This window comes from Podarcis filfolensis (genome assembly GCF_964270895.1).
Source record: "Podarcis filfolensis genome assembly, chromosome: 4".
Classification (NCBI taxonomy): domain Eukaryota; kingdom Metazoa; phylum Chordata; class Lepidosauria; order Squamata; family Lacertidae; genus Podarcis; species Podarcis filfolensis.
This window is the reverse complement of record NC_139607.1, coordinates 49,313,661-49,334,559: the sequence shown is the minus strand read 5'-3', so window position 1 is coordinate 49,334,559 and position 20,899 is coordinate 49,313,661. Positions and strand designations below refer to the sequence as shown.

Below are 20,899 nucleotides of genomic sequence, written 5' to 3'. Positions count from 1 at the left end.
TCAGAATGAGTTATCCGCCACTGGCTCTGTAGCTGTCTCAGTGATTGTTTCATTGCCCTCAGATCCATGGAAAACCACGGGGCTGTCAAGGCTCCATGCAATCAGAGAGGACGCTTCAGAGCCAAACAGTCAATAGCCTTGGTTAACTCCACATTCCAGCTGGCCACCAGGGGATCAGCTGAAAGGCCATCAACATGGGATAAAGCATCCCCTACCACTCTTGGAAACCATTTGGATCCATTAAGTGGCAGGGGCGGATCCCAGGCTGCATACAGCTGGAAAATCAGGGTGTCTTACCATATATAGGCGCTTCTCCAGCATTGGTAACCTGTGGCCTTGCAGATGCGGCTGAACTACAACTACAGTCATCCCTGGCCACTGGCATACAGGCTGAGTCTGATGGGAGTTGAAGTCCAACAACATCTGGAGAACCACCTGGTCCTCACCACTGAACTCTGCTGAAAGTGTGGAACATATTACTAGCAACAGTAGACCTGGTCCTTTTCTCAGCTGCCCAGTGAATGTATGAAAAAGACTCTTGTTCCTCCTCAAGTGGATCTGATGTACACCCTACATGCACCCAAGCCCCACAATTCACATATATACAGGGAATTACCAGCACCTACATATCCGAACTGCAGGAAATGGCAATCAAGGGGCCTGTGCAATATGACAGATTTCCATGTACAAGATTCCCATTTTCAATATGGACAGAGAGGTCCCTGCTTTATTCACACCACTGAGGTCTTCCTATGCCAAGCCGATAACACAGGAAGCTGCTAAGCCATCCGTCAACAAGCAATGCAGATGGGGGAAAGGAGAACCAGATGGAAATATTGTGCTTCCCCTTAAGTGGCTATTGGAAAGTGACATGTAACAGGAGATTCCTTGTAAAATGAAAAATGCTCGAGGTGTATAACGATAGCCAACTAACAGTAACATGTGTTCTTCTTGATAAGGGCTCCTTTTGTGAGGCTGAGTATCCCAATCAGTCTGAAGCCAAAGCTTTGAAATGTGCAGCTGAGGAAGCACATGGAGCAAAGTGAAAATGGGCTTCCTCAAGACTGTTTTTTTAGAGGATTTTCCAGTACTGTTTGCAAGGAGTAACACCTGCGTGATTAAAGTTCAGACTGGAATAAAATCGTGGCCGATAAAGCACTGCACAGCTCTGAAAACAACCAGTCTTCTAAACTATTATACAATGGTATAATCAAATGGTATAATCAAATCTAGGCAATTGTTAACAAAACTTAACATATTATGAAAAGAAGCAAAGAAGGATGAGCACTTAATTTATTCATTTTTAAATGGAGACTATTTATAAATCGCCAGACTGCATCAATCCAGGATAATGCTCAGCCATATATATTTTTGCTTATTTTTTTCTCTGGCATATATAATTTTCCTTGCTCTTTTTTCTTGTGGGTTTTTTTTTTCTTATTGTCAAAGAGAGAGAATCAATGGACGAAGAGAATTGATATAGCTTGTACTATTGAATAAACAAATATGAGCAGTCCTTGTATTTAAAAAGGTCTAGACTAATTTGACCTGCTGCCATACCTGATGGTGGCAGAAGGGCTTGTAACCAGGGAAAGGAACTAGATTTTTAATGAGAAAGTCACCCACCTATTTTTGAATAGTAGATGAAAATACACTGACATAAAAACTGACTTATAAGGCACAGCATAATAGCTGTATTCATGATCCCACTAGGGCAGAGCCACACTGCATTTAAAGCTTATTCACTGCACATTCCCAAATCATCCTGGGAAATGCAGTTTGTTAAGGGTGCTGGTAATTGCAGCTCTGTGGTGGGAAAACTACAGTTCGCAGGGTACCATGTGCTTTAAATGTGCATTGAATAAGCTTTATATGTACTTCAGCTGCTGCTTGGGGAATCTCCATTCTGTGATCACATCTTAATTCAATGGATGCTCTGGCCACTCTGCAGCAGGGATTTCCTATATTATTATGAAATGTGATGTTTCTAGATCTTCCCGGTCTGACATTTCTCTTCTTACATGGAAGCCTTCTCCAACTTGGTACCCTCCAGATTTTTTGGGAGTGCAGATTTACTAATGCAAATTGCCTTGAGATGTCTAATGAGAAGTGACCCACAGATATCATAAATATCAATAAATAATACTAGCATGGATGTGCTAAAGGCTTGGGCTGATAGGAGTTGCAATCTGGAGGGCACCAGATTGGCAAAGCTTGTTTATGGGACCGATCCACTGCTATGAATCACCTCATTACACACAACACATACGTAAACTTTTTAGTGCTTTAATACATTTTATTAATGTATTAAATACATTATTTATTTAATGTTAAACCACAGAGCCTAGGACTTTGCCGATCAGAAGGTTGACGGTTCGAATCCCCATGACGAGGTGAGCTCCCGTTGCTTGGTCCCTGCTCCTGCCCACCTAGCAGTTCGAAAGCATGTCAAAGTGCAAGTAGATAAATAGGTACCGCTCCAGTGGAAAGGTAAACAGCGTTTCTGTGCGCTGCTCTGGTTTGCCAGAAGTGGCTTAGTCATGCTGGCCACATGACCCGGAAGCTGTACGCCGGCTCCCTCGGCCAATAAAGCGAGAGGAGCGCCGCAACCCCAGAGTCGGTCATGACTGGACCTAATGGTCAGGGATCCCTTTACCTTTATGTATTAAATTAAATTGCCATTTAATACAATACACTGGGTAGAAGTCAATATCATGCTATTACAACTGTTCCATCTGCCACATGCAATAATCCCCCCTCTCCTTCCCCCACGCTCTTTCTGGGGGTCCTCTCATCCTCCCCAGAACCAATTTCGGGAGGGGGCAAGGGCCCCCTTCTGCAAGCTGAAGTCCTTACGCAACGCTTCCATTGGTGTGGTGTATTAGATTAACCCTGCACAGTATGTACTTTGAAAATAATTTTTGTTTCCTGTTATCTGTTTTGTGCCTGCACTAGTTAAAGTGAACAGCGCTGCCTCTCGTCCTCCACATCCCTTCTAACCTGAAATGTATTTATCTCCCTAAGCCCTTGGGGAGATAAATACACGCCAGGCTCGAAAAGCAACTGAGGTGATGGAACCAACGCAAGTAGTTAAAATAAACTAGGTCTGCAGTTTTCTTTTCAACTGCTGCTATTGTTGTGATAGCGGCTCCCTTCCGTTCAATTACAGCATGCACAATTTTGCACCTGCAATTAATTGCCGGCATTTATCCTTCTAACTGTGGGCTAAATTGCAGCTGCAGAAGCAGAGACAGTAACTGAAATGCCGCTGAAGATCAGACTAATATATGCCTCACGCATAACTACATCAGACTTAATTCTATGCTTCGCAGGCTTTTAAAAACCTATTATAAGGTAATTAATATCAAATCTACTTCTTCAGCTGTCTTTTGAGCTGAGGATACTCTCAGGGGTTCTTTGTCACCTGAACAATCAGCAAGAGCCACACCAGATCTCGAAAGTCTTTTTGGGAGCCCAATCAGACATGTACAAGTTTGTTAAACATGAGCTGGGCTATAGAGAGAGGGTGGGATAGGTCAACGTTTAATATAAAATGGAGCGCACCTGCCTTACTCACTACTGTGCTTTCAGCTGGTTTTCCCCAGCCCACTTCCAGTGCTGAAAGGGAGCCAGGCAGGGGTGTTGATGGCAAGCAGCAGAATACCAATGAATATTTAGGGCCGGGGAAATGGTAATGTGTGGAAGCTGAGGTCCCAAATGTGAATGCAGAAAAATCGGAGCTGAACAGCTCATTTACGATATGAGGCCCCTGTCTGGAAGCACCTGCATTCTCCTAGAGATGAAATTTAAAATAATAATAATGGATTGATTCGAAGAAATGTGAGCACATCTCTGAGTAGAACACTCTGGCACTGCACTACTCCAGTGCCAGATGAATACTTATTTATTTAGTGTTTCCAAGCCAATCTAATTCCCCAAGGAAATCCTTTTGTTTTTCTCAAAGAAATCCGACAGCTAGGGAAAAAACAGCAAAAAGAAATCCCTGTTGCTTCAGCATTTCACAGAGCTCCTCAAAGACATGGTCCAAGCCACCTAAGAGCATTTTAGAAAGCATCTTCCCCTAAGATAAAGCAGAGACAGTGACTGAACAGAAACAGACACCATCAATAGGTACGGTTGGCGCATACATGGTTAAGTGAGAAATGCAGGCCCCTATTGGACAGTGCCTATGCCATCACTGGCAGTGAACTTCCTTTCCCAAAGCTACGTCATTATGTAAATGGTTAGAATATTTGATTGAGAACTGCTCGCCTACTAGGAGTATTTTTTCAAAACATAGCTCTAAAAGCAGCCATGTACTGCTGTCTTTCCATTTAAAAAGAAAATTCAGTACGGGGGTGTTTATACTGTCTGTGCATATGTAGCACTAGAGAACTCATTCAACCTCTTCCCCTTTCCCCACAATGGTGAACAGCAACATCTTGAGGGACAACAACCTTCCTCCTCTCTCCACCAGGAGGGGATAAGTCCTACTTGGATCACTCAGTTCCCATGGAGCAGGAGTAGAATTACTTTCTCACCCCCACCAGTTATGCAGTGGGGGCACACCTGTAGAAGGAAGCCTGCCCTACACATGTAGGGCTGTTCACACAATGAGGAGAACCTGTGTACATAGATAAAACTCCCCTTTCCAGACAACGCATGTTGGTGGGGTGCCAGCAAGGCCACTGGGATGAGGGGCGCTTGTGACGGCAGCTTTGTTTTCCAACTCCATGGGATTGTAACAGTGTGAACTGAATCCCTGACTAGGACTACAGTATGTGCAGCCTGTTCAAAAAGGCAGGCAGCTTCGAAAACTTATTATTTCATGGACAAAAACTGTAACTTGCATGGCAGAGTATTCCACACACGTTACTTTTTTCTGTCCAAAGGACAGTAACCAGGCCCTTGCACTGGAAAACCAGGAAACTGGCTGAGTACTGCATCTGAAATATATTTCTGATATATTGCACCTGGGTCTCTCTCTTTCTCTTTTTAAAGAGAATGAATACATTCTAGAATCTTAAAAAAAAAAAATACAACTCATGTGCTCATAACAAATGCAACATCTACTATATTTCATGTGCTTTATATTCATTTAAGCACACAAAGCACTGACCTAACAATGAAAAGAACAAACAGCAACAGCATGCAAATATTCTCCTTTATCCTTCCCAACAAAGAATCCACCTATTTGCCTCACAGAATGTGGGAGTGTAACTAAGCAGTGAGTGCTTAACTAGGAGGCAGCAGCTCTGACACAAACAGAACCGTCAGAATGAGAGTGTGTGCTGTACCAAAACACGGTCACAGACTCTTTAATAGACCCTTTTAAGTTGCAATTTGAAGTTTCTTTAGAGCGCAGCCTTCCGCACAATGACAATCTCATTTGGAATAGTTTGGACAAAGGAAAGGGAAGAATTACCTACTTATAACTGAACATTCTGATTACAGGCACTAATTTGTACAGCACAAAATGTGACAATTGTTTGGGTGAGTGTTCTGGACATGTGTTTTATCTGGAACAGGACACCCAGGCGTTTTGATGAAAACTCTTACGAGACAACAAAGGAGTCTGGGACACTCCTATATTTCATTGTGATACCACACAGACTACTTTTTGCCAGGAGCACAGCAAATAAAAGGAATTGCAGATTGCTACAGGACTACAAGGGTTACTTGGCAGTATCTTCCATGGTTTTCAGAAAGACAATACCCAGCTATTGCTTTAAAAGTTCACAGGTTAAATCACTGTTCTCCAACAAAGTAGTTCTGTTAGCTCAAGGGTTTCCATTTATGTAATGCAACTTGTCCACTCCGGTGGGTTGGGGAAAACTGCAGAACAGATTTAGGGAACGTGCATATATTAGTGAAAATAACACACCAAAATGCACTCTATTTGGGGAAATTGCTTTGCAAAAATGTGTATGTTAGGCAAAAGATATACATCCCAAACAGTGTATACTTGGAGAAATTCACACTAAAATGCTGGACTTTCATGAGGGCTTTCTAAAGAAAATCACAAACTTATGTGGGAATGTGGAGAACTGAATTTAAGACTGCAAAAGCCACCTCAGACCCTATGATCTGCAGGTAAGGCCTGGTTAACAAGGACAACCCAGCTGGCAGTGACCTATGACTGGGCCTTTTCAGTGATGGTTTCCGATTTGTAGAATGCCCTCCCTGTAAGGTGCATCTGTCTCCATCACTGTCAACTTTCAGGTTGAGAAACACTGCATTAAATTACCAGGAATATTCACAAACCAGAAAATAATCCTATTGAGGTCAGTGATTAATCAGCTCAGTAATGGTACTGGCAATCCACAGCTCTCCACTCCTGCTCACGTTCACCATTGCTTAAGAGGCTGCTTGAAACTCAGGGCAAACTTAACAGGCTGAGATTCAACACTGTCTGTGTAGACAAGCTTTGTGTAACAATTGCAAGTTGAGTTCAGAATCTACCTCAAGGACTTGGATGGCTCCAAACCAGGAGCTGCGCATGTCCTGTGGGGGTTTAGACTCTGAACATTACAAACGTCAAAATTCCCTTTGGTTTCAGAAGCAGTGTGGAAGGCAATGACTTACTGCTCGAGAAAAGGCGCCGCAATGATATGCTGCATGCACATAACCACTTGTGCAATTGTTTTGATCCAGGTCTGGAAACCCTGTCCATTAGACATTGCCAGCAGGAGCCTCATCAAACCTATAGCATTTTCTTGCGTCTTTTTCTTGATTGTACTACTTGCAGTTTCCAGGTTCGTTCTCAACAGGCCTCCTGATGAGAAATAACATTCAAAAGCAGCTGGGGCAATCACTACCTGTAACTGTCTCAACCTTATGAAATGGAATTCTGAATACCTTGAAACAGCTGAGATGCACAGGCAGAGTCTTCTAAGTGACAGAATGCTGTGACCACATTTTACGGCTTGTTTACAGCATATTATTCATTCAGTGATATGCCGCTTGTATGCCAATATGGTATATACTGTATCAGAACACTTCAGCGCCTCTCACATTCTAAAGCAGAATCTATGAAATAAAATCCTTTAACTTTGTATTATTTTTAAAAAAGACACTCAAGCTGGCAAGTTGCAGTCTAAATCACATCTCAAAAGTATGAATACTTTTTCCCATAGTAAAATGGTCGCCTTAATTTAGTTCAAAAACAAACAAACCCACCCATCCAGCTATCAATCAGAGATTCCTTCAAGAGAAAACTGCCCCGTTGTCAAAGGACAACTCCAGCAATAGAATCCCATTTTTGGTCCAGTAGGTCACTACACTCATCTTACACTACAAAGCAAGGTAAAAGTAAAGGATGGTTAAGTCCAGTCAAAAGCAACGTTGGGGTTGTGGCGCTCATCTCGCTTTCAGCCAAGGGAGCCAGTGTTTGTCCACTGACAGTTTTCCGAGTCATGTGGCCAGCATGACTAAACTGCCACTGGTGCATGGAAGACCGTGACGAGTGTCAGAGTGCCTAGAAATGCCGTTTACCTTCCTGACGCAACCGTACCTATTTATCTACTTGCACTGGCGTGCTTTCGAACTGCTAGGTTGGCAGGAGCTGGGAGCTCACCCCGTCGCAGGGATTCGAATCGCCAACCTTCCGATCAGCAAGCCCAAGAGGCTCAGTGGTTTAGGCTCATTGGTTTAGACTACAGCGCCACCCGCGTCCCAACACTACAAAGTAACTCATTACCTTCACTGTGAAGATATTGTGTTTCCACCAGTTTAAATGCACTGGAGGAGAACAGTGGTTATGCAGGGACTCCACAGTTATGATTTGTTGCACAATGAAGTCACATTATGAAAGGTGAGCTCTGAGAATTATCCAAGGATATTTTGGCTTTGGTCATGTACATCCTTAGCTAGTAACTAGAACAGTCGAAAGGATCACTTCCAACTGGAAGGGGAAGCTAAACTCCAGGGTTGCGTGGCACAACAGGATGCAGTGAGCTCCCCAGACCCCCCTGGGGATTTTTGCCTCATAAATCCTGGCTTTTCCCTGCCTGAACCTCCTTGCTGTCGACAGAGGGCAGCAAGGAGCAACCACCACTGACTTGTGAAGTGCCTTAAAACCTCCTCCATCCATTCCTGCTCTCCACCTTCTTTCTGGCCAGAGGAGGACTGAAGGACGTACGGTAGGAATTGTTGAGTGAGCTTTAGGGGCCTGTACTTGACAGAGGGTTCTCACTATGGCTTATGTGGCACATGTACAAAAGCAGAACCAAGAAAGGCTTTCAGCTTGGAGGAACAAGTTTTGCAGTGTGTCCTCTTCCTCACTATGCATCACAATGTCATCACCCAATGACATCTACGCTGACAGTCAAGGCAAGCAGCTAGAAAGAGTTTGCAGAGGACATATTTATCACTGACAAGGTAAGGAAGTGTCACCATAATAAGGCTAGACGTGTTAATATTTGCACTTTGTGGAAAATATCAAGCCAGCTTGTTCTTCAGTGTGCCAAGTGATTCAGTAGTTCTCAAACCAGCTTCTTCCAATGCACTGCAAGTCACAACCAAATTTTGCACTGAGCAAGGATGCTGCTCATGTTTTGAGCTTCTTTGTCTGCCCATTTGATTCATGCTGCGGGTCCTTTCTCTTACTCTTCCGCTGCTGAAGTCTCTCTTCTTTCTTTTGGAGGTAAACAGCCATGTTATCAAAAGAAGCCTTGTAGAGATTTTGGTAGCAACTTTCTTTGCCAACGGAGCCTATAGAAGAGAGAATTGGAACAGGCTCATAGGCATGTGCTTTCCACACACTGAGGGTCTGTTTTCTGTGCAAGTCAAGAAAGGAGATTTAAAACCTTAAAATCTGAATTTGTACAACCAATAATAAGCCAGTGTGGGTACTAAAGGGGCACTGGGTGCTTTGGGAAGGAGAAAATAGGCAACCACAAATGCTAAGAAAGTAAAAATTGCTTTGTTAGATCAGGCCATGGTCCTGGCTTTCTGCCTTGAACTGTGATCATGATTTTGGTTTTTTTTTAATGACATTAATTAGTACGCTACCCCGTTACCCCACAGAAGTCAAATGTGTTATAAGAGAAGCTGATCTGGCTCAGTAGAGAAGATAATAAAAAATAATAATTTACATATCTATTAGCCTTTCCACTTGACTGGACAACGTTAAGGCTTTGCTACATTTTCTTTTCAGCAACAATTCATTCAAGGTTTAAATATTCCTCTCCCATCTCGTAACAGAAGAGAAATTGTGATTGTCTGCTGAAGAACTATCAAAGCTGGAGGGGGGCAGACAGCTATTAACATTTTGACAATAAAAAAGATAACTACGTTTTCTATAGGGGTAAAGACACTAATTAAGCATCTGGAACAGGACTCAACTATCAAGCTCCCTTGTGCTAATTAGCTGCAATAATCACTGTAATCTTAATAGCCCCTTTCCCCCAGCTGCTGATACACTTAGGATCTCTGCATGGAACTATAATTTGAGATTTAGGAAAACTATTTTGCTGTGTTCTCACATTATTCAATGGTTCTTTTGTGGGTACTATCGATTAGCTGGATTTTTTAGATCTCACCTGACCTCAACAGCTCAAGGCAGCATGTAACAAAAACCAAAAAAGCCAGCTACTATATTACTTTCTCTTTTCCACAATGATGAGGAACCTTAGCATCTTTGCCACATGACCCCACCCTGTTGCAAAGGTTTCTGGGAATGTACACTCAGTCCAAGTGCTTAGGCTATTGGACCAAAACAAGGTGTACCCATCACAGTCTTGTGGCTATAAATTGCAAAGTTGTGTAGTGGATGACAAGTTGGGGGATGATTGCTCATCATTACAGATTTTCTCAACATGGGAATTCCCGATTAGCTTTCAAATTATGTTAAATGTAACATCAATTAGCCTTTGGCCAATTAAACAATCTATGGCCATTTAAACTGTGGGAGGGGTTATTGTTTTTGTTCTTTACTGTTATATGTATTTTTGTATTTCTATATTGTAAAACACCTTGTGAACCTCAGATGAAGGGTGGTATAGAAAATAAATAATAAAATAATAATAATAATAATAATAATAATAATAATAATAATAATAATACCCTGGCTTTATAATACCCTTTCCACTCCCTTTCTCCCTCACATAATTACTCCAAAGGCTTGCCCAACATACCAAATCTCAGCTGACAGCAGGGATGGGTGAACTTCCATGCACTTCCACTCTCAGAACCAAGCCTCCTCAAAGGGACAAGGCTCTTATCTAAATCTAAAAAGTTACTTTTTATGAATGCTGTGAGATGCACTCTCCTCAAATCCTACCTTGACACCCCCTTTAAACGGTGTCTTCTTGGCCTTTATACTCAACTGCCTTACCTTCAAACGCTGTCCAGTTGTCACGGATGCACTTTGACATTTTAATCAACCCTCTCTCTTCAGTAGAAGACTGAAAAAAGGAAAGAAGGACAACTCTTGAAATCCCCATATTAAGCACATCAATTCTCAAAACGGGAACCATGTGCTGGGCACAGCCCTCCCAAAATCTTCCATGATTTGCCTCAAATCGTGTGTGTGTTTCAATCTTTTCACAAAGAGAAACTGACAACAAAAGAAGGAACAGGCATTCCACTCATATTTTCAGATAAAGAAACCAAAGTAGCCCTATGTCACGGTTGTCTTGATCACCAGGCTGAGCTCTGGCACTGTGCCTTAGGCTGCTGTATATTGACCAGCATGAAAAATAAAAATGAAACATGCTATTTACATGCTATTTGATTGGGCAACCATAGCTACACCATGTTCTTCTCAAGCTTGAGAGTGTTTATTAAAAACTGGTAACACTGTCAAAGGATGTTGTCAAATGGATTCAGCCAGTGCTACCTAGCCTTATGTGCACAGATATTAAATAACTGGCTCCAAGCCAGCTCCAGTTCAATGCCCTTTTCCTGTATGAGTATCCCAAAGTTCTTTGCCTGACACCATAGCAGGGGAAGCCCAGCTGTAACCAGAAAGCTCCTCTCACCTGCCATTGTCCATTCACAGGTTGATAGAACAGAAGAGGTGTTTGCATGTCCTCCTGCAGAATCCAGAGCCCCCCTGTTTTCTCAAATGCAATGGCCCAGCCTTTGCAGATCAAGGGGATGTTCTGTTTGTGAATGAGTTTCTGAGCCTCGGGGTCAAGCTGGAAGATGGAAACTGTGGGAAGACTTTTCAGAAATCATCAATAATGATTAGGGCTATCATTTTTACAGAGCAAATTTTGCACGCCAAGATTGCCTAGCGGGTTAAAACTATAACACATCAATCAAAACTCTCAGAGACCTTGTGTAAAATGATTGTTGATTTGCCCTGGATTTCACATAAGGCTTAAATGTACAGATTCCTTCTGGTCTTGGCCAATGCTTGCAATATGATCACCTCGTAGAGCAGGGATGGGGAACCTGTGAGGCTCCAGAAGTTGCTGGACTACAGTTCCCATCATCTCTGATCTAGGGCTGGGGCTGATGGGAATTGGAGTCCAACAACATCTGGAGAGCCAAAAATTTCCCGTCCCTGTTGTAGAGGTTGCTGTAAGTCAGGGATGTCCAACTGGTCGATTGCGAAAGCTCAACAACTTTGCTGACGCCTCCCCAGAAGAAGCTCAACAACTGTGGGTGTTCCTCCCCCCAAAAAGCTCAACAACTTTGGGTCTCACTCCCTGTGAGTGATTGTTTATAAGGTCCCCTTATGGTTCTCCCTGACCAACAAGAATGTTCAGTTCATGGCAGCACACATCTCAGATATATGCAGGGGAACTGCCCATGTTCTAAGAAGAGATTTCCAAACATGCCGTGGATACAACAAAGCTAATGTAGCGATACGAGCATCAACCAACATCAACTTCATTATATTATATTAACTCAGACAGGCTTAATATTATTGAAGCAAAATATCATTATCATGAACAAAGAAAAATCCACATTCTAGGTGGCCATGACTACGCTGCTTCCACAGTAATTTTAAAGCAACAGATATCTGACATGCCTAATAATGAAATTATGTAATTTGGCTGTTGCTTCCACAGTAATTTTAGATATTCTTTTCCTCTTACCAGTCATATAAAATGGCAATGTAATTTCCTTCACAACAATAGGCTGTCCTGGAGACTGCATATTTCTGAGGAGGGAAAAGGAGATGCAATTAGAAACTTCTCAGGCAAGAGAGTTTGTAGGGGAAGAAGAGAAGGTAACAAAGAGAAAGCCTTCATGTCAAATTCAAAAACCCTCTTCAGGTGTTCAAAGGTCCATACTCAAACTGGGTAGGGAGTTTGAGTTTCCCAGCCCTCTCCTCTCCTTTCCAAGTTGAGCATGAAGTTCCGGAGGGGGCAATTCCAACTGGATTTAGTTGAACATGGTTAGAATCCTTCCCACAACTAGGAACTATGTACAGTTGCTGTAGCATAACTGTTGGGAGAGGAGGAGGTGAGGCCAGCATTCATGCTCCCCACCCCGGTTTGAGTCCCCAAAAATTATTCTGAATGCCTGAGGACTAAAGTCTTAATCTAAAGCAGAATACTATTTGCAGCGAGTCACACATCACGGCCAAACTGCACAGCCCTCTTCCACATTCTTGTCCTGAATCAAAGGCAGGCAGGTGAAAGGGAAGAGTAAATGTGCAAGACTGAAGGTGCCCATGACCGTATTTAAATGGTGGATCCCAAGTATGCAAAAGTGTGTGCGGGGACGATGACAAAAAGTTGTCTCCAACACCCAGCACTAGTAAAACCAATAAGGGAAGCCTATAACCAAAATAATTACCTTCCTAGGTAAACTGGAAGCTCTCGTGTTGGTATTCAGGGTTGGCCCGGCTTTCCTAGATATTATTATGCTGGGATAATCTAACCTTATACTTGTGTGAGGTTAACAAAAAGAAAACAAATATTCTCAAAATTAGTTTTCAGTTTATTTTTTCCCGTGATTTTTGTTTGCATGTTTGGTTCTCTTCTTTGCTTGGACACTTAATGCTGGATGATGACCCACAGGAAGCCACAGTTTGATCTAATGGGTTGGGTGCCGGCCTTCTTCTCACATTATACCTCAACTTCTGGATGCATTTGCTGCCCTTACAGCACCAGCCCATATGCCCCTTAGAAAGAGAGGTATGCAATTTTAGCATGTCAGATTGCAACGTGTATGCACGTAGACAAAAAACCGCCCACTTCATATCACCAATTCAAGTAAAAAAAAAAAAAAAGGTTGACAATTAAATGAAGGATGAAATAGATTCTGAAGCGTTTTTTAAAAAAATAAATACATCTGCAAACACCTGGAGCTATTTCACTCCAGACCAACAGCTTTTCAGAGCAGCGCAATGATTTTATTCTCAATGTAATCTTGGGGAGAAAGGCGGCCAAAAGGTTTGTGGTGCTTTGCACATTGTGTTGCAGAACTACAAAAAGCCCTCCTTGTCATTCTGGGATTAGATTTTCTGTAGTTTAAAATTTACTCTCACCTCACCTACACATACCATTCTGAAAGCAAGTTTGCCTGGAAAGATAGAGATAGAGAGAGAGAGAGATTCACATGTTCACAGAAAAATGCACTACCTTCTCATTTGGGGGAGCCTCAGATGCACTCAAACTATTCAGATGACAGCGGTGCACTTCCTTCCCACTTTTGTATTCCCAGAGCCTCAATGTGCAGTCCTGGGGAAGGGGGTACAGTTCAAAAGAGAGAGGCTGATTAACACCACTTCTGTCAAGAAGAAGACAGCCATACATGTATGCACACACTCTCAACAGAATCGGATATCTGAGGCCCCTCAGATGTTGTTGGGCCACAGCTCCTATCAGCACGGCCAATGGTCAGGGATGATCAAAGAGCCAAGCTTTAAATCCCCACACAGCCATGAAGCTCACGGACTGAGAGACAATGACTGGTCCAAGGTCAATGCCACAGGATTGTTGGAAAGATAAAAATGGGAAGAGAACCATTTATGCCACTTTGAGCTCCTTAGAAGAAAATATGGGACAGAAATGCAATAATGATAATAAAATTAAAATAAAAGTATGGGAGTTGTAGTCGGGCAACATGTGACAGATCACAGGCTCCTCAGTACTACTCTACAAAGTGAAAAAGGCCTACTCTTAAAATGCATTCAACTTTAAATGGCAAAACCATCCAACACAAAAATGCAGCAGTGTTCTGTGAACATTCATTGTAGTTATGTTTTACATTTCCTTATTATGGTAATCAGGATTAGATGATCCTAAGAAAGCACTTAGAAAAGTTGGTAGCTTCCTTCTCACCTCCCTAAAGGATGCTCCTGTTCCAGAAAAGTGTTTAGAGAAGAAACATAAAGCAACTACAGTATTTTACCCTCAGCAAGGGAGGAAAATTGTGTAAGCAACCTACTAAAATTCCAGATGTAAAATGCCTCAGACAACATACATACCCCAGAAGCTGATAAGAGAAGTTCTGGATAGTTTGGTATTACAAATATTTTGCTGACAAATCTAGGAGAGAGAAAAAGGTCAGTGTTTGTGGTGTACACTCCTAATGCAAGCAAAAAGTAATAAAGTGTAAGGTGAAACATCAGCATAGCAACAGAAGGCTCTACACTGTATTAGATCACTATGTTATCTTTTAGGTCAGGAAAAATGCACATGAACCAATTAACTACCAGTATCACTGTTTAGAAAATAGATTAGAAAGAGCAAAACCCGAACAATGAAAAAGTGCCAGAGCAGCATATTATAAAGAGTTTTCTGGGACAGGGGAAGATTGTAGTGCAGTATCCAAATGTACTCAATAACCTTACCTGACAGAACCAAGAGCTTCAACGGATGCAGCATCTCATCCAGACCAGCTCTTTGGGCTTAGAGAGCAATTCCTGAAGAGCCTGGACAGGTCCAACCTCTTCTTGAAACTCTCTAGTGTGGGTTGGTGGGAATCCACAATCTCCTCAGACAACTTAAGGGTAGCCATCGTGGTGCCCTCTCAGTGTTGCTGGACTCCAGCTCCAGCCAATCCCATGAACCCCAGCACACATGGTCAATAGACAGGGATTGTGGGGGTCACGGTCCATCAACATTGACAGGGCACCCCATTGGCTAGCTTGCTGTGTAGCACTGATCTTAAAATATGTCTTCCTACCTCCCCTCTCCCCGCCCCCCCTTATAAACAGGCCGTTCTTCCCTTTTCCTCATAATGCAGACTTTCTACAACTGCACTTACTCTCTGTGTCCCAGGCAGAAGGACACAATGTTATGTGGTGCTCTAGTCAAACTAACTCGTATCTTCTCATCACGGTCAGCGGTCAGGATATACTGGTCATCGGGACTCAGCGCCTAATGACACAACACAGGTCACCATGAAACAGCCCAGGAGGCTTTGCAGCATGCAGACACATATGGGAAATAAGTCCACATCTACCAGTTTGGTTTCAGATTGACAAGACTTGGAAAAAAGTCTACAAAAGCTACTATTCTTGAACATTTTGCTAGCCCGTTTAGTCACACTTGTCTGTGCTTATTTGTAACACACTGTGACACACAGAAAGAACTACATTTTCTTCCAAATTACAAGTTCTCCTGAAGTGAGTAAGAGTCCCCTGGAGATGACCCTTACTCACTGCAGGCAGAAAAACTAGGGGTTCTTGACAATCCTGCCAAACAAAACATTAAAATGTTGGTTAAATTTATGATGCAAGCAAAAGCTGAGTAAATTTTAAATAAGTGATAACCAAAGATAATAATAATCTGGCTATCTATCTGGTTTTGCTCAGAGCAGACACATTGAAAATCATGAACACGACTAACTTAGGTCCCTTAATTTTAATGGCTTTACTCTGAGTAAAACTTAGTTGACTATCATTCATTGTTTTCAAAGGAGGTAGCTGAAACTTCATATTTAACAATAGATTTACAACCCAAACTTATTTTAGATATCTTAAACATTTTTATACTATTCAAACCCATTCAAACCAAGTCTTCTGGATTGTTCACAAAACAATATAAAGGAATAGTCAAACACAGAACACATGTTTATGTTGAAAATAGTTTTGTTGAGTTCACTGAGCTTTTTCCACTGTAACTGTGCAGACCCAATGAATTCAGGGGAAATTAATTTAAAATGAACATGCTTAGGACTGGGCTGTATATTTATGCTTGGGACTCTTCTTTAAATAAAAAGAGATGGTATTGAGCCAGAAATTGCATACATACCACATCCAATAGAAGAGACAAGTGACCAAGTTCAATTGTTCCTGCATTTTCAGGCTCTGTTGTTGAGTACGAATAGACATCACCTGATTTGTCAGCAACTAGTATCTTATCTTCTGCAGCTGTTATAATCAGGGAAGTACATCTTCTAACGACAGACCTGGAATGAAAAACTGACACTAATTAGGGTCCAAAACTTCCTCTTTGGAAGATTAGCCTTGATAGCTAAATTATGTTTGCACATCACATTCTGATTGCTAAATTTGGGGGCAGGAAGGCATTTTCCCAGAGAATGGCCACATAATTTGCATGAAGATCTGCAGAAACTGAAATAAATGAACAATGTGTTTTGATCATGTCACAAACTTTATAGCAGTACAAACCTATATGAATTGACTCCTTACTAATAAGTACCTGAAAAGGGTTATTGGTAGCCAGGGGAAATAAGGCACTGCAGCTACAGAATTTTAGATAGCCTGCCCTTTGGTCTTTCTGGAAGTGGTACCAGAAGATCTCAAAAGAGAAGGGCATAATAATCCCAGTGAGAATCCAGCACCAAAGGAGTTTAAAGGATATGCATGCAGCACAGTTCTAAATCCTAGGAATAAAATTCATTCATTCATTCATGACCACTCTTAACCTGACCTTAATCTTAATCACAATTTAATCCTACTCTTATTCCCATCACCACACACTGGACTAGCAAAAAAAGGACTCCTATGCTTTGTCCCTATTTTTTCCTAACTTTTAAATGAATATAATTTGACACATTCACCCACAATGTAGGCTCTTTTTAGAGCTGAAAGGAAGTATAGAAACATTTTTTAAAAATAAATAAACTTCTGACGCCAAAATAACTTTCTGTTCTTCATACTGGGTTGGGAGGTGGGGGGCCTTTTTATCTGAATTACAGAATGGATATAATATATAAAGTCACAATATAGAGAGTTCATGATCGGGTACCTGTGAAATCTTGCACATTTTTAGTGAGGATTATCATGACAAAGAACAAAGTTATTGTGAAATCATCTGAGTTTCAAAAATAACTTGCAATGTAGTGCAACAAAGTTAATAACTTACGTTACGAGCCTGCTCTTCAGCTGTAATTCTCAGAGTGGCTTACAAAAAACACATAAAATAAAATAATACAACCAAGCAAACAAATAGCAGGCAGCTAAAACCAGCATAGGACACGGGTGGCGCTGTGGGTAAAACCTCAGTGCCTAGGACTTGCCAATCGTATGGTCGGCGGTTCGAATCCCCGCGGCGGGGTGAGCTCTCGTCATTCGGTCCCAGCTCCTGCCCACCTAGCAGTTTGAAAGCACCCCTAAGTGCAAGTAGATAAATAGGTACCGCTTTATAGCGGGAAGGTAACGGCATTTCCGTGTGCTGCGCTGGTGCTGGCTTGCCAGAGCAGCTTCGTCACGCTGGCCACGTGACCCGGAAGTGTCTCCGGACAGCGCTGGCTCCCGGCCTCTTAAGTGAGATGAGCGCACAACCCTAGAGTTGGACACAACTGACCCGTACGGGCAGGGGTACCTTTACCTTTACCTTAAAACCAGCATAAAGATAAAGCACAGAAGGCTAAAACCAGATTTTATTTAATCTCTTAAAAACATTCCAAAATTTAATCACCAATTTAGCTTAAGCCTTTTGTGAACTGAAAAAAGAACTAGGTGCGGTGTAAAGTTTTAGACTTGGGTGAGGGAGATCTGAGTGACTTTGACCAAACAACATAGGTTGCCTGTCCCTGCACTAGAGGAAGTGAAGGACACCAATAATTGGTAACTTTTCTATCAGTAAAGTTAAATATATCTGATCAGTTACAGAAAAATGATCAAGAAATGTAAAGAAGTTTGTCATAAAACAGCTCTTATTTATATGTGGGTACAAATATTTCTCCCGAAGTGCCTTCCTTTCCATACCTTACACTCAGACATTCCCAAGACGGTTTCGTACGAAAAAGGATCAGTCGTTTGTTGTCATCAGTCAGAGCAAAGTAGGTTCCTGATGAAGAAAACGTGCAGGCAAGGATATCGTTACTTGCTTCACCCGCTGACTTTCCGTCATCTCTAAAAACAATGAGAAAGAAAAAAAATATTCAAGACCTAGAGGTTTTGCACCCAGTTACCTCAGACTGCTAAGAACAGGAATTGCTATTTAGTAGGTTTGATCAATACAACATTCGTTTATTGACTAGAGTATCTGTACTACTAAGTAAATGGATACCTTATGGAATTATGTTTTCTATTATTTCAGAGGGTATCCTTCCTTCCACAAGATCAGATTTTTAAAAAACTTTACACACCAAATCCTTTCTTATAAACAATGGTGAAGGCAGCGCTCATGGTCGAAACAGAGATATCTATAGCCCACCCCCCAACGGCAGATGATGGGGTAGCAGCAAAGAGACCTTCCTTCTTATTTAAAAAAAAACATTTTACGGCTAGGAGGCAGCCAGTCAGGAATATACATGTTTGCACATATTCACTGTACTATTCTTACTTTAAAATAGCTGAACAGTACAGTGTGGTGTAGTGGTTAAGAGTGGTAGACTCGTAATCTGGTGAAACCAGGTTCGTGTCCCCGCTCCTCACATGCAATTGCTGGGTGACCTTGGGCCAGTCACACTTCTCTGAAGTCTCTCAGCCTCACTCACTTCACAGAGTGTTTGTTGTGGGGGAGGAGGGGAAAGGAGATTGTTAAATGCTTTGAGACTCCTTAGGGTAGTGATAAAGCTGAATCCAAACTCCTCTTCTTCAGTACTCATTCCCAAGTAAATGCACTGAGCATCAGGGCAGCAGAAGCAAGCACCATTTTATCTGTGTAGGTGCTATGATTTAAGCGAGTTTTAAAAATGACAAACTGCATATGCCCAGCACACTTTTTACTATTAGGGTAGTCAAATAGTTTTTTGCTTGGTATATTTCTCTAACTGATCAGGGATGTGGAAGCACTTGTAAAGTGTGGAATGGTGGTGGAAGGGAGAAATATTAAATTATGTAGTTCACAACTAAAGAAAAACACACGACCATTTAAAACCCCATCCCATACCGGACTATTGAGTCCAAGGTTTAGAATCACTTAGCTGCATCACTGCATATAAGTAGTTTGTATTCCTCAATTTGTTTTTGTATTTTATGTGACATTGGTGGTAGCGGCAACATTTATTCTCAGCTACAAACAGCAACTCTAAGAGATGTAAATGTCATTCAACAGAGTTTCTGAATAAATGGGAATGTAGCGGATTTCCTACTGCAGATTAAGGAAAATTTAAACAGTCTTACCCTTGATTCTGTTGAAGTTTCTCTGTTGCAGTGGAACAGTCATAAATGAAAATATCTTCATTCCTGGAAATTATATAATTACATCAGGTCAGTATTTTCCAATAAGCATAGTATCAGTTGTCTCTCATCTTACTTACCATGCCTTTTTAAACAGTAAAATTTCAAAATTAATGAGGTTTTCTGTTTCATTTTATTGCAGAGGAACATATAGACATGGAAATACTAGGGCAGAAAACACAGAGAAGTTTTAGAATCTTTTATGAAAAGTACCTTTTACATGGTTCTTTTTTTTTCAAACTTCTGCATTATTACCACAGATGTCGGTACCTCTATACAGTAAATGTAATTAAATGGTCCATTATTTATTGGCCAGAGACTGATACAGAGCTTCCTTATAGCACAGCTTTATACATGTCCACTCAGAAGTATATCCCATTGAGTTAAATGGGATTTACCCATTTCACAGTTCAATTACAGAATCCGTCTATTAAGAGGGATCAGGTAGTAACCATGGGAAGTTAGAAAACAATAGGAGTGGAGACCTATTGTCAGCACTAACAATACACTGTCTACCTAGAGTAGCTGACTCAAAATAAAGCAGCTCATTATATAATATCTTGAAACCCAAGTGATCATATATTTTCAGAAGAGCAGTGGGTAATACATTCTCCAAAGCAGACAATGTGCAGAAAATTAGAAGCAGAGAATGTGCGTACTCTGATTACTTTTACTCCTGAAAGCATTATCTATTTTGGAACCTTTTCAGCAGGAAGAAACATGTAAATTCAATCATCCTAAACCTATAAGGCTGGGGAAAGGCTGTCCACCCCCTTCATCCGACCAGCATTGCATTTGTCGGAAGAGCACTGCAGCCTATTTCCTCTAATTATATAAATCAGCGTTGTCACTCAACTTTTCTAAGCTGATCAGCATTATGCACACTGACCAGCTGCCTGGATAAACTGTGTGCACACTGCCACCGGTTATTGATCCTGACCCACTGTGTGTATAAAAGGAGGGCAGCTTTGAATTAACTGATCAGAATTAAAGGGTGCACCCGGTTACCGCTTTACACACTCCGTTAAAGAAACACACAACCCTTCTCACACAGCCGCTGCCTTACAGCGGAATGTTAACCGTGCCTACTCAGAGTGAGTTCAATGGTAAATGCGGTTAGGGCTGCAGTCTCAGCAGATATATAGACAAGACGACGGGAGAGCGAGGCTAGAAGAGGCTGAACAGGAGCTCCTCGGCCCGGTTTCACTCACCCAGGCTCTTTGTAAAGGGCCGCCAAGAGCTTGGCTCCACCGGTGACCACCATCAGGTCCCCGCAGACCGCCAGCTCCGGGGAAGAACCCGCCACCCCGGCGGGGTCAGCCGCCTCCATGCCCGACAACAGAGCCGCGTGCGGGGTAACCACACAGCCGTCGCCGGCAAATGACGTCACTGCGG

General features: G+C 42.0%; 1 protein-coding gene across 2 annotated transcripts; it reads right to left on the bottom strand.

Moving 5' to 3' along the window:
- Positions 1-5,289: 5,289 nt before the first annotated feature.
- Positions 5,290-20,892, bottom strand: WDR4 (WDR4 tRNA N7-guanosine methyltransferase non-catalytic subunit). Of its 2 annotated transcripts, none has more exons than XM_083611968.1 (11): positions 20,716-20,892; positions 19,448-19,510; positions 18,086-18,232; positions 16,164-16,320; positions 15,175-15,287; positions 14,393-14,453; positions 13,545-13,643; positions 12,051-12,115; positions 10,983-11,166; positions 10,337-10,406; positions 5,290-8,712 (listed from the first exon to the last, which is right to left on the bottom strand). In XM_083611968.1, the coding sequence occupies exons 1-11, from the start codon at positions 20,832-20,834 to the stop codon at positions 8,549-8,551; spliced, it is 1,242 nt and encodes a 413-aa protein (XP_083468094.1). In that variant the 5' UTR covers positions 20,835-20,892; the 3' UTR covers positions 5,290-8,548. The 2 variants fall into 2 exon arrangements, with proteins under 2 accessions (XP_083468094.1, XP_083468095.1); XM_083611969.1 differs by having other exon boundaries at positions 18,086-18,167.
- Between the last annotated feature and the right edge of the window lie 7 nt (positions 20,893-20,899).